Source organism: Rhinoraja longicauda, chromosome 42 (genome assembly GCF_053455715.1).
Source record: "Rhinoraja longicauda isolate Sanriku21f chromosome 42, sRhiLon1.1, whole genome shotgun sequence".
In the NCBI taxonomy this organism is placed as follows: domain Eukaryota; kingdom Metazoa; phylum Chordata; class Chondrichthyes; order Rajiformes; family Arhynchobatidae; genus Rhinoraja; species Rhinoraja longicauda.
In genome coordinates this window covers 9,349,945-9,363,414 of record NC_135994.1, presented here as the reverse complement: position 1 = coordinate 9,363,414, position 13,470 = coordinate 9,349,945, and the positions used below count along the sequence as shown (strand labels likewise).

Sequence of the window (13,470 nt, the reverse complement as noted above, 5' to 3'; positions counted from 1 at the left end):
ACAGTATCTGTGGCAGCATCTGTTCCCGAACCAGGGGCCACAGTTTAAGAATAAGGGGTAGGCCATTTAGAACGGAGATGAGGAAAAACTTTTTCAGTCAGAGAGTTGTAAATCTGGAATTCACTGCCTCAGAAGGCAGTGGAGGCCAATTCACTGGATGCTTTCAAGAGAGAGTTAGATAGAGCTCTTAATGATAGCGGAGTCAGGGGGAGAGGGCAGGGACATGATCATTGTGAATGATCAGCCATGATCACGATGAATGGCGGTGAATTGGACATGATCATTGTGAATGATCAGCCATGATCACGGTGAATGGCGGTGCTGGCTCGAAGGGCCGAATGGCCTCCTCCTGCACCTATTGTCTATTGTCCTTCTGAAATAGCCGTTGATTTGTTTGTTTCTTGAACTTGCAGAAGCTGGACGACACGAGCTCATCGGAAGGAAGTACCATCGACATAAAGCCTGAAGGGGACGAAGGACCACCAGTGGAACAGCCTGAAGAGTACCTAGACCCTGAAGCCTGCTTCACTGATGGTACGCACAGAATGATCAACCTTGCTAAACCATCGAGAGCATCACTGCAACTGCTGGGAGGAATGGAGTTTGCAATCTGTATGCAGGGCAGCCTAGTTCATCCTCCCTCACGTCCTTAATACACATACACAAACATGTTCCCGATGTTGGGGGAGTCCAGATCCAGGGGTCACAGTTTAAGAATAAGGGGTCGGCCATTTTGGACTGAGATGAGGAAAAACCTTTCCACCCAGAGAGTTGTGAATCTGTGGAATTCTCTGCCACAGAAGGCAGTGGAGGCCAATTCACTGGATGTTTGCGAGAGAGAGTTAGATTTAGCTCTAAGAGCTAACAGAATCAAGGGACATGGGGAGAAAGCAGGAACGGGGTACTGAGTCTGAACGATCAGCCATGATCATATTGAATGGCGGTGCTGGCTCTAAGGGCCGAATGGCCTCCTCCTGCACCTATTTTCCATGTTTCTATATTCAATTGTAGATATTTCAAGTGTAGGAAGGAACTGCAGATGCTGGTTTGAACCGAAGATAGACACAAAAGGCTGGAGTTACAAAGCGGGTCAGACAGCATCTCTGGAGATGGGTGATGTTTCGGGTCTGATGAAGGGTCTCGACCTGAAACGTCACCTATTCCTTCTCTCCAGAGATGCTGCCTGACACGCTGAGATATCCCAGCATTTTGTGTCTTAATATGAACGTTTTCTTGGTGGCTGTCCACCAATGAGTTGGTAAATAACTTTGCCCAGTGCTCTGAAAGGCGTCTCTGCTTTGTACTCTCTCCAGGTTGCGTGGCACGGTTTGAATGCTGTCAGGTCAGCATTGAAGAAGGCTGGGGCAAACCGTGGTGGACGCTACGAAAGAGCTGCTTTTTGATAGTGGAGCACAACTGGTTCGAGACCTTCATCGTTTTCATGATTCTGCTCAGTAGCGGAGCGCTGGTGAGTGAGTTCTGCTGAACCGAAGCCTCATTTCCCGTTGGAGCGGTAGAACGTGACGTTCCCGGGCTGAACGTGACGTTCTCGGGCTGAACCCCATCTTTGTTTCCTCTCCACCACCACCACCACGTGCACGATGCCGTCTGAGGAAGGGTCTCGACCCGAAACATCGACCATCTCCTTCTCCATCTCCAGAGATGCTGCCTGTCCCGCTGAGTTACAGTGCATTCAGAAAGTATTCAGACCCCTTCACTTTTTCTGCATTTTGTTACGTTACAGCCTTATTTTAAACTGGACTAAATTCTTTTTTTTAATCATCAATCTACACACAATACCCCCAGAATGAAGAAGCGAAAACAGGTGTTTAAATTTTTGCAAAGTAATTGAAAAGAAATAATTCAAATATCATATTTACATAAGTATTCAGACCCTTTACTACGACACTCAAAATTAAGCATATGTTCATCCAGTTTCCATTGATTATCCTTGAGATGTTTCTACAACTTGATTGGAGTCCACCAGTGGTAAATTAAATTGATTGGACATGATTTGGAAAGGCACACACCTGTCTATATAAGGTCCCACAGTTGACAGTGCATGTCAGAGCAAAAACCAAGCCATGCAGACGAAGGAATTGTCCGTAGATCTCCGAGACAGGATTGTGTCGAGACACAGATCTGGGGAAGGGTATAAAACAATTTCTGCAGCATTGCAGGTCCCGAATAGCACAGTGGCCTCCGTCATTCTTAAATGGAAGAACTTTGGAACCACCAAGACTCTTCATAGAGCTGGCAGCCCGGCCAAACTGAGCAATCGGGGGAGAAGGGCCTTGGTCAGGGAGATGACCAAGAACCTGATGGTCACTCTGACAGAGCTCCAGAGTTCCTCTGTGAAGATGGGAGAACCTTCCAGAAGGACAACTATCATATCATATCATATCATATATATACAGCGCGGAAACAGGCCTTTTCGGCCCACCAAGTCCGCGCCGCCCAGCGATCCCCGCACATTAACACTATCCTACACCCACCAGGGACAATTTTTACATTTACCCAGCCAATTAACCTACATTTCTGGTGTGAGATTTTACCCAACAGAGAACAAAACACAATAAACAAAAACAACTCCACATTCTTTCACAAATCTTGATTTCTCACTGTTCTGTTCCCTAATCATTCTGTTGTGCATTTCTTTTATAGCTGTACTCAGTTTTTAAATTATAATTGCGAGGAATGTTACCCAGGTGACTTCCTGGTCCCCTTAAGAATATTGTGAATGGTTGACTTCCCTCTGTTGCTCTCTCCTCCCATTTACTCCCACTGTAATGACTCTTCCCCTCAATCAGCAAACACCCTGTCTCATGTTTCTCTGCCTTCCATCCTCATTTGTCATGCTGCCTCCCAAATTGTGGCTTGTGTAACATCCCTTGTGATTGTTGCCATGGTCATCAATTTCTCCTTGTCCTTTCCCTTCATGTCTGCAACAACAGACACCATTGCTTGTGTCATTATCCTTCAATGTTTCATCTGCTTTCGCAAGTTAGGTGGGTTGCCTTTACCCGACTCATTCAGTAGGCAGCTCATTTTCTGGAATGGCTGCGTTTCCAATTCCTGCTCCTTTATCTCTGCTCTGTCAAGAGTCTCTATTGGAGCCTGCCTATTTCTCATTCATGACCTGGATCTCGGTGATATCATCCTTAACTCAGAATAAAATCCCACAATTTCCATGAAAATCAAAACAATTACAGAAGCTGGAAATCTGAACCTAGAAAATAACATTTATCTGCAGCACTCCACCAATCAGGCCTTTATGGTAGAATGGCCAGATGGAAGCCACTCCTCAGTAAAAGGCACATGATAGCCCGCTTGGAGTTTGCCAAAAGGCGCCTAAAGGACCCTCAGACCATGAGAATCAAGATTCTCTGGTCTGATGAAACCAAGATTGAACTCTTTGGCCTGAATGCCAAGCGTCACTGCTCATCACCTGGCCAATACCATACCTACGGTGAAGCATGGTGGTGGCAGCATCATGCTGTGGGGATGTTTTTTAGCGGCAGGAACTGGGAGACTAGTCAGGATCGAGGGAAAGATGAACGGAGCAAAGTACAGAGAGATCCTTGATGAAAACCTGCTGCAGAGCGTTCTGGACCTCAGACTGGGGCGGAGGTTCACCTTCCAACGGGACAACGACCCTAAGCACACAGCCAAGGCAACGCAGGAGTGGCTTCGTGACAAGTCTGTGAATGTCCTTGAGTGGCCCAGCCAGAGCCCGGACTTGAACCCGATCGAACATCTCTGGAGGGACCTGCAAATAGCTGTGCATCGACGCTCCCCATCCAACCTGACAGAGCTTGAGAGGATCTGCAGAGAAGGATGGGAGGAATTACCCAAATACAGGTGTGCCAAGCTTGTAGCGTCATACCCAAGAAGACTTGAGGCTGTAATCGCTGCCAAAGGTGCCTCAACAAAGTACTGAGTAAAGGGTCTGAATACTTGTGTAAATGTGATATTTCAGTTATTTCTTTTTAATTACTTTGCAAAAATTTCTAAACCCCTGTTTTTGCTGTTTTATTATGGGGTATTGTGTGTAGATTGATGATTAAAAAAATGAATTTAATCCATTTTAAAATAAGGCTGTAATGTGACAAAATGTGGAAAAAGTGAAGGGGTCTGAATACTTTCTGAATGCCCTGTACTCCAGCATCTTGTGTCTGTCATGCATTTCTGCAATGCAGGTCCTTCAATATCTTATCAAAGCATCTGGTCCAGGGGCATACAGAGGCTTAAACCCATGAGGCAGCAACTCTGCCACCGTGTCTCCACGTTACTCAACACTGCATGTACCACTAACGTGTCCGGGGTAAAAATTGATGATTTTTTCCCCCCCACCTCAAATACAAAGTCAAACTTGACCTCCTTGCTTTGGTTTAGTTTGTAATTGTCACGTACAGTGGAAAGCCCATGATTGCTTGCTTTCCAGTCAAAGAAAAGACTACACATGATTACAATCGAGCCGTCCACAGTGTGCAGATACAGGATAAAGGGAATGGCGTTTAGTGCGAGGTAAAGTCCGATTAAAGATAGTCCGAGGGTCTCCAATGAGGTAGATGGGAGGTCAGGACCGCTCTCTAGTTGGTGAGAGGACGGTTCAGTTGCCTGATAACAGCCAGGAAGAAACTGTCCCTGAATCTGTTTGATTAGTTTGAGGGCCTGGACAGAGAGGATGTGGAGAGGAGGCCTCCATGAGTGGGAGAGTCCAGGACTAGAGGTCATATCTTCATAATTAAAGGACGTTCCTTTAATAGGGAGATGAGGTGGAGTTTCTTTAGCCAAAGGGTGGTGAATCTGTGGAATTCTTTGCCACAGACGGCTGTGGAGGCCAAGTCAGTGGATATATTTAAGGCAGAGATAGATGGATTCTTGATTAGTACGGGTGTCAGGGGTTAAGGGGAGAAGGCAGGAAAATGGGGTTAGGAGGGAGAGATAGATCAGCCATGATTGAATGGCGGAGTAGACTTGATGGGCCGAATGGCCTAATTCTGCTCCTATCACTTATGACCTTATGACTTTATGAATCTGCAGGTGTGTGTTTTCAAACTTCTGTATTCCTTGGCTCAATTGAAAGACACACAATAATAGGTATTTGACTAACACAAACTGGGTGGGTTTTAGATTTGGTCACGGGTCTGTCTGCTCTGATTTTGCTGTAGTCTCCTCGAGCTAAGCTTAGGGCTACAGCCAGGGTGATGCCCACCAGATGGCCCGCTGGGAGAAGATGGCATTGCCTTTTCCCACACACTCTCACAGGCAGCTCCAGTAACACAAAGAGCTGGACTAACTCAGCAAGACAGGCAGCATCTTCTGGTCTTTGATCTTTGATCCTGCTGCCTGACCCGCTGAGTTACTCCAGCACTCTGTGAAACGTCACCTATCCATGTTCTCCACAGATGCTGCCTGACCCGCTGAGTTACTCCAGCACTCTGTGAAACGTCACCTATCCACGTTCTCCACAGATGTGGCCTGACCCGCTGAGTTACTCCAGCACTCTGTGAAACGTCACCTATCCATGTTCTCCAGAGATCCTGCCTGACCCGCTGAGTTACTCCAGCACTCTGTGAAACGTCACCTATCCGTGTTCTCCACAGATGCTGCCTGACCCGCTGAGTTACTCCAGCACTCTGTGAAACGTCACCTATCCATGTTCTCCAGAGATGCTGCCTGACCCACTGAATTACTGCAACACTCTGTGTCTGAGTATGGAAATGAGCAAAATTTGTGATGCCACACTTTTGGTACTTGTGCTTTTAAAAGGAATTAATTTTTAAAAAGGTGAACAATATATTGTTTGAAAAATTGGGGTGGCGCAGCAGTAGAGTTGCTGCCTTACAGCGCTTGCAGCGCCAGAGATCCGGGTTCCATCCTGACTACGGGTGCTGTCTGTACAAAGTTTGTACGTTCTCCCCGTGACCTGCGTGGGTTTTCTCCGAGATCTCCAGTTTCCTCCCACGCTCCAAAGACATGCAGGTTTGTAGGTTAATTGGTTTGGCATGTGTAAAAAATTGTCCCAGATGCGTGTGTTAGTGTGTGTAGGATAGTGTCAGTGTGCGGGGATCGCTGGTCGGCGCGGACTCGGTGGGCCGAAGGGCCTGTTTCCGCGCTGTATCTCTAAACTAAACTGAACTAATTGTGTTTTTAGGCTTTTGAAGATATTTACATTGAACAGCGGAAGACCATTCGGACCATCCTGGAGTTTGCCGACAAGATCTTCACCTATATCTTCATTATTGAGATGTTGTTGAAGTGGGTGGCCTACGGATTTCAAAAGTATTTCACCAATGCCTGGTGCTGGCTAGACTTCCTCATTGTGGATGTATGTATCAGTCCTTCTGCTCTTTAGAATTGGAGGGATTTGCAGATCAAATTGGTGAAATGTGGGCCTGTAGAATGTCAGATGGCGAAGGGCCGATTTGTTTCATTGGTTAGTGCGGGGGTCAGGGGTCACAGGGAGAAGACAGGAGAATGGGGTTGGGAGGGAGAGATAGATCAGCCATGATTGAATGGCGGAGTAGACCTGATGGGCCGAATGGCCTAATCCTGCTCCGATCATGAATAATATGTTTAATCTCATAGAACGCATTAAAGCAGCAGTGAGCCACAGCACCAATCAGCAAAATATATGGTGAGGCAGTATAAGGTTTTAGAATTAATTTAATGTGGTTATGGGGGCAAGCTATGTTCATGGGGGATTCATTTGATTGCCGATGATATTTGTGCAGAGATTTTATAAATCTTAACAAAGGGGTTTTGTTGTGAATAATTTGTAAAAAGAATGTCTGAATCAATGTTCCATTTATATTCTCTTTGCGTGATCTTCTGGGCTGAAGAAAGGCCATTTTGTCCCATGACCGACTTATGAAGGCTTGATCACCATAATATAATTTTGCCTTTTTGTCTTTGTGTCAAACATATTCTCAATTCAAGTCTTTTTAAAAGGTTAAAATAACTTATAAGAACAATCTCGTGACTGAAAGATATTAACGATGAATATAACATGAGGACGCGATACTTTGACTTGTCATTTTACTGAAACTGAGGTCAATTGTTTGATGTGTGTAAAAGTACCACTGTGCATTTTATTGGGTCGAGGAAAAATTAGGGTTCACAATGTCAACTAACGATCTTTTCATCAGTTTTCTCTCATCAAAGCCTTTGAATGTTTGTTCACAGAAAGTGTGCTTAATTACGAATGTAATCATGTTGAGTTTTGATTCTGTCACCAAAGGCCCACGCTGCCTATCGATTTAGCTCCCTCTGTTCGAAGGATGTCCATGCGCTAACCTGCTAACAATTGTGGCATGTCTTTCTTTTCATCATGGCTCTGTTCTTGATACGTTGAGCTTATCCAAAACCATCGGGCGGTCATCTCAAAATTGGATGGTTGTTCGAGAAATGCGATGTTGATTTGGGGAAAAAAAAGTGAAGTGTAAATTGAAATATTTAACCATGACTTAAATGGCAAATTTCAGTGGACCAGAAGTGGTCTGTGCACACGTAAGAGGAATGCCTTCCTTCAGTAGTTGCAGTCAATGTTAAGGTTCTGACAGGTACTTTGAACCATGGGATAACTGTTAAAGGACATTTTCTTAAAATTAAGCTTTGAAATTGCAAATACCGTTGCTACAAGTTCCGAAGCCAAGCTTTCACTGTGTCAACCTATTACCACTGAAGTGGTTAACACCAGAAAACTGGAGTTCCACCACCAGATTTGCTATTGAAAATGCTGGTTCAATTCAAAGGGTGACAAGTCTTTGAATAATGCACAATGTCCCGACAACTTCTATCCAAATTAAAATATGCCTGTGTCAACGTTAAAAACAAAACATCAGTCACATTGAAAACGCCACCCACACACTCACTGTCTGATACTCAACTTAATAAGGTCACAAGGTCATAGGTGACAGGAGCAGAATTAGGCCATTCGGCCCATCAAGTCTACTCCACCATTCAATCGTGGCTGATCCATCTCCACCTCCCAACCCCATTCTCCTGCCCCATAACCCCTGACATCCGCAATTGGCACAGAATGTTAATTCCTAAGAAGCGGTAGGATTTGGAGTTTGGAGACTGGGACAAATCTGGGGCAGGGGTAGAATCTGGGACAGGGGTAGAATCTGGGACAGGGGTAGAATCTGGGACAGGGGTAGAATCTGGGACAGGGGTAGAATCTGGGACAGGGGTAGAATCTGGGACAGGGGTAGAATCTGGGACAGGGGTAGAATCTGGGACAGGGGTAGAATCTGGGATAGGGGTAGAATCTGCAGCCACTTCTACCACAGATGCTGGTTACACCGAACATAGACACAAAAAGCTGGAGTAACTCAGTAACTCAGCGGGACAGGCAGCATCTCTTGAATGAACGATCTCTTGCTATCCACTTTGCTGCTGTAACACTGTAAATTTCCCCGGTGTGGGACGAATAAAGGAATATATTATCTCTGGAGAGAAGGAATGGGTGACGTTTCGGGTCGAGACCGTTCTTCAGTCTGAGCGTCAGGGGTGAGGGAGTCACAGAGGTAAGAAAGGGTAAGGTGTGAACATAGGACAAAGGGAATGGAGATCAAGGAATAGATCACTGTCAACTGGGAGAAGGTGACCACAAAACAAACAGAGATAAAATGTAGTCGGAGACAGTCAGACTGGTGGGAGAACTGGGAAGGGGGAGGGATGGAGAGAGAGGGAAAGCAAAGGGTTACTTAAAGTTAGAGAAGTCAATGTTCATACCGCTGGGGTGTGAGCTGCCCAAGCGAAATATGAGGAGCTGTTCCTCCATTTTGTGCTGGGCCTCACTCTGACAATGGAGGAGGCCCAGGACAGAAAGGTCAGATTGGGACTGGGAGGGGGACTTCAGGTGTTTAGCAACCGGGAGATCAGGTAGGTTCAGGCGGACCGAGCGGAGGAGTTCAGCGAAACGATCGCCGAGCCTGCACTTGGTCTCGCCGATATATAGGAGCCCACACCTGGAACAGTAGATGAGGTTGGAGGAGGTGCAAGTGAACCTCTGCCTCACCTGAAAGGATTGTGGGAGTGGATGATTGCTGGCAGAGTCTCTCGTTAGTATCCAGAGATACTTCAGTGCAGGAAACATCGCAGCAACAGAAACATCAGGCAGCAAAACCAGATTATAAATTAGACATCCGCGTTCATTGTTAAAGTATAACAATTGCAGCAGTTTTGACTGTATTTAATTCTCAAGATTTGGACATTACTTGCACGTCCTCCAGGGTTAACCAGACTCAGAGAGTCTAGGACCAGAGGGCACAGCCTCAGGATTAAAGGACGTTCTTTTCGGAAGGAGATGAGGAGGAATTTCTTTAGCCAGAGGGCGGTGAATCCATGGGATTCATTGCCCCAGACGGCTGTGGAGGCCAAGTCAGTGGATATATTTCAGACAGAGATAGATAAATTCTTGATTAGTGTGGGTGTCAGGGGTTATGGGGAGAAGGCAAGAGAATGTGGTTAGGAGGGGGAGATAGATCAGCCATGATTGAATGGCGGAGTAGACCTGATGGGCCGAATGGCCTAATTCTGCTCCTATCACTTATGATGTTATAATCTTATGAGGCACCTGGGCTGGTCAAAATTAACTTTCAACAACAGGGCAAGCAGAGGCCTACGATAGTGACAAATAGCATCAAAGTAGTTTGCCTAAAGGCACTTTAAAAGCTCAAAGTTCACCCTCGGGTTATTTTCCCAAGTCCATTGGCGTTATGCAGATTAGGCTTAGCGTCAAAGTATGACTGGAGTTAACAATTGCAAACTTCTTCCCTCAAAGAGGCACAGAGTGCTGCGAGCCCTCGTTTACACCCAAATCATACATCTTGATCAGTGCGGGTGTCAGGGGTTATGGGGAGAAGGCAGGAGAATGGGGTTGAGAGGGAGAGATAGATCAGCCATGATTGAATGGTGGAGTGGACCTGATGGGCCGAATGGCCTAATTCTGCTCCTATCACTTATGACCTTGTGACCTTCTGACGCGGTTTGCCGGTGTTGGCGTCTTATCTTTATCACCCGCTCCCCCTTCCCCGAGTCGCAACAGAGATAGTCCCCCTAGCCCCATCAGCCCGCGCATACAACACATAATCCACCGACATTTCCGCCACCTCCAACGGGATCCCACCACTGGCCTCATTTTCCCATCTCTACCCCTTCCGCAGAGACCGTTCCCTGCGCAACTCCCTGGTTAACTCTTCCCTTCCCACCCAAACCACCCCCTCCCCAGGTACCTTCCCCAGCAACCGCAGAAGATGCAACACCTGTCCCTATACCTCCCCCCTCGACTCTGTCCAGGGACCACGACAGTCCTTTCAGGTGAGGCAGAGGTTCACTTGCACCTCCTCCAACCTCATCTACTGTATCAGTTGTTCAAGATGTGGACTCTTATACATCGGCGAGACCAAACACAGACTGACTGGGCGATCGTTTCACTGAACACCTTCGCTCAGTCCGCTGAACCTACCTGATCTCCCGGTTGCCAAACACTTTAATTCCCATTCCCACACTGACCCTCCTGTCCAGGGCCTCCTCCATTGTCAGAGTGAGGCTAAACGTAAATGGGAGGAACAGCATCTCATCTTTTGCTTGGGCAGCCTACAGCCCAGCGGTATGAACATTGGTCTCTCCAACTTCAAGTAGCCCCGGCATTCCCTCTCTCTCCATCCCTCTCCCACCCAAGTCGCACCAGCTTCTCGTTCTCACCGGCAAACATCTAACAATGGCCTGTTTCCTTTATCATCGTTACTTTTTTGCATATCGTTCATCCATTGTTCTTTATCTCTCCACATCATCGTCTATATCTCTCCTTTCACTTATCCCTAACTAGTCTGAAGAAGGGTCTCGACATGAAACGTCACCCATTCCTTCTCTCCAGAGATGCTGCCTGACCCGCTGAGTTACTCCAAACTTTTTGTGTCTATCTTTGGATTACACCAGCACCTGCAGTTCCTTCCTGCACATTTCCCCTGTGTTCCAGTAAATGGGCGCCAGTGACATTAATAATAGACAATAATAGACAATAGACCATAGGTGCAGGGGGAGGCCATTCGGCCCTTCGAGCCAGCACCGCCACTTCAATGTGATCATGGCTGATCATCCACAATCAGTACCCCGTTCCTGCCTTCTCCCCATACCCCCTGACTCCGCTATCCTTAACAGCTCTATCTAGCTCACTCTTGAAAGTTAATGACATTGACTTCGAGGGCAACGATACTTGCAATGATCGTTTTGAAACCCGTCGTCGATGGGCATGAGACCCCATGGTGGCAAAATGGGCGGGAATGGCTGGTGTTGGCATTGTGCCCGAGGTTTTGACTTTCCTTCGTTAAATTGATCAGATAAGTCCATGCTGATTAACAAGTTCTACACAATCTCATTGACTTTCCTTGCAGAATCTTGGACGATCATCACTTTTGGCTTTACTTTTGGCTTTGGGTGCACTAACCATTGTAAACAGTGGATGTGAGCATGTTTTATATTTCCTCTTTGCTAAAGGTGAACTATAACCTAATGTTTATAACCTCTGTGTAGACATCTTTTAATACCTTCCTTCCTTCCCCTCCACCCTCCATAGAAACGTTTGCTTAGTGCGAATCCTGAAAGCTGTGTAAACTCCTGTTTTATTTCCGTTAGAGAAGGCTTCAATTTGTTTCAGTCTATTGTGTGTCTGTGTAAAAGTTCTACAACAAAAAAACGAAACCCTAATTGGTACAAGATGGTTTTTACTTCTGCAAAACACCTCTGAGTACTGAAGACAGATTTTGGCGCAATTGATCTCACTAATCGTGACCCTTTCCTGGGATAATTGTGGGAATAAATTTGTCCAGGCACTGCCAGTAAATCGCTATTAAATAGCCGTTACACTTTTAGTCGTTTGCAGTGCTTTTTTTTTGTGGACAACCAAGAAGCCTTTGCTAAACATACGTGGCTGGGAAATGAGATAATGACTTCATTTTTTTGGGATGGGCTGGTATTCACACCCCATCACAAAAACCCACTGGTTCTCTGAATCAGTTAATAACTCTAAATGCTGAGTCTAAAGGATCAAGATACAAGAAGCAAATGTGTGTTTTTTTCCAATCAATTCTTCATGGGGTGTCTTCCCTCTACAATGCTGTCTTTCGTGCTCAGATTATCCTCTCTTTGAAAAGAAACCCGTTTAAAATACTCCCTAAAGTGGCCGTCTGTTCTAGAATCGACACGGTACGATAGTACTTTATTGATCCCAGGAGGGAAATTGATAAATAACAGACGATTGCTTATGACCGGGCAGCTGAAGAACTGGCTCGATATTGAATGAAACACCTTGAACTGGGAGAGACACTGAGAGTTACCTCACATGCTCGCTGCATGTAATTCCTGATTCGTTTAGATCCCACGCCATTGGTATTGAGCAATGGGCTGGTTTAAAATGGACACAATCCCAACACAATCAAGCATCCATTTTGGTGAAAATTACAATCAAATTTCGAGCCAGGTTTAAGCTGCTCAGGTGTACAGCACAAAGTCGCTTCATTTCAATGTATTTGTAACCACATAATCAGTCCGCCAATAATTTTGGTCACAGCACAAAGGATCAGTGGCCTACCCTTCAGAGTGGTGGCGTGAGATCATTTGCATCCACAGGTTGCACCAGTGATGGCTTGACACAACCCCTGGGGCCTGCCAGCCTGCAGGTGCTTATTTATTACACCTCTCTGGAAGCAGACCTGAATCTGTATTCAATAGACAATAGGTGCAGGAGGAGGCCATTCGGCCCTTCGAGCCACCACCACCATTCAATGTGATCATGGCTGATCATTCTCAATCAGTACCCTGTTCCTGCCTTCTCCCCATTCCCCCTGACTCCGCTATCCCTAAGAGCTCTATCTAGCTCTCTCTTGAATCATTCAGAGAATTGGCCTCCACTGCCTTCTGAGGCAGAGAATTGCACAGATTCACAACTCTCTGACTGAAAAAGTTTTTCCTCATCTCTGTTCTAAATGGCCTACCCCTTATTCTTAAACTGTGGCCCCTGGTTCTGGACTCCCCCAACATTGGGAACATGTTTCCTGCCTCGAACATGTCCAACCCCTTAATAATCTTATACGTTTCGAAAAGATCCATTCCTTTCCGTCCCAACGTGAAGTGTGGCTGGAAACAGCCCTGGTGTTGGTACGCTATTGTGTGCATGGAGGCAGCGTATCGCTCGCATCTTCAGGCAGGGCATCTCCAACGAGCCAACCTGACGCGTGGCAGCCCAGCGTTATCCGAGACACTTCCCAAGATTGACCGGGAGACAAACACAAAATGCCGGGGTAACTCAGCGGGACAGGCAGCGTCTCTGGAGAGAAGGAATGGGTGACGTTTCGGGTGGAGTCCGAAGAAGGGTCTCGACCCTTCTCTCCACAGATGCTGCCTGCCCCGCCGAGTTACTCCAGCTTTTTGTGTCTATCTTCGGTTTGAAGCAGGAGA

At 46.4% G+C, this 13,470-nt stretch overlaps 1 protein-coding gene across 3 annotated transcripts in view; it reads left to right on the top strand.

The window, feature by feature from the left end:
* The window catches only part of LOC144612020 (sodium channel protein type 8 subunit alpha-like), a 255,684-nt gene that overhangs the window by 212,308 nt on the left and 29,906 nt on the right, over positions 1 to 13,470 (top strand). For all 3 annotated transcript variants that reach the window (XM_078431465.1, XM_078431467.1, XM_078431466.1), the window contains exons 19-21: positions 414 to 534; positions 1,314 to 1,468; positions 6,161 to 6,334. In XM_078431465.1, coding sequence (XP_078287591.1) covers positions 414 to 534; positions 1,314 to 1,468; positions 6,161 to 6,334 — 450 coding nt within the window. The remainder of the gene's footprint in view (positions 1 to 413; positions 535 to 1,313; positions 1,469 to 6,160; positions 6,335 to 13,470) is intronic.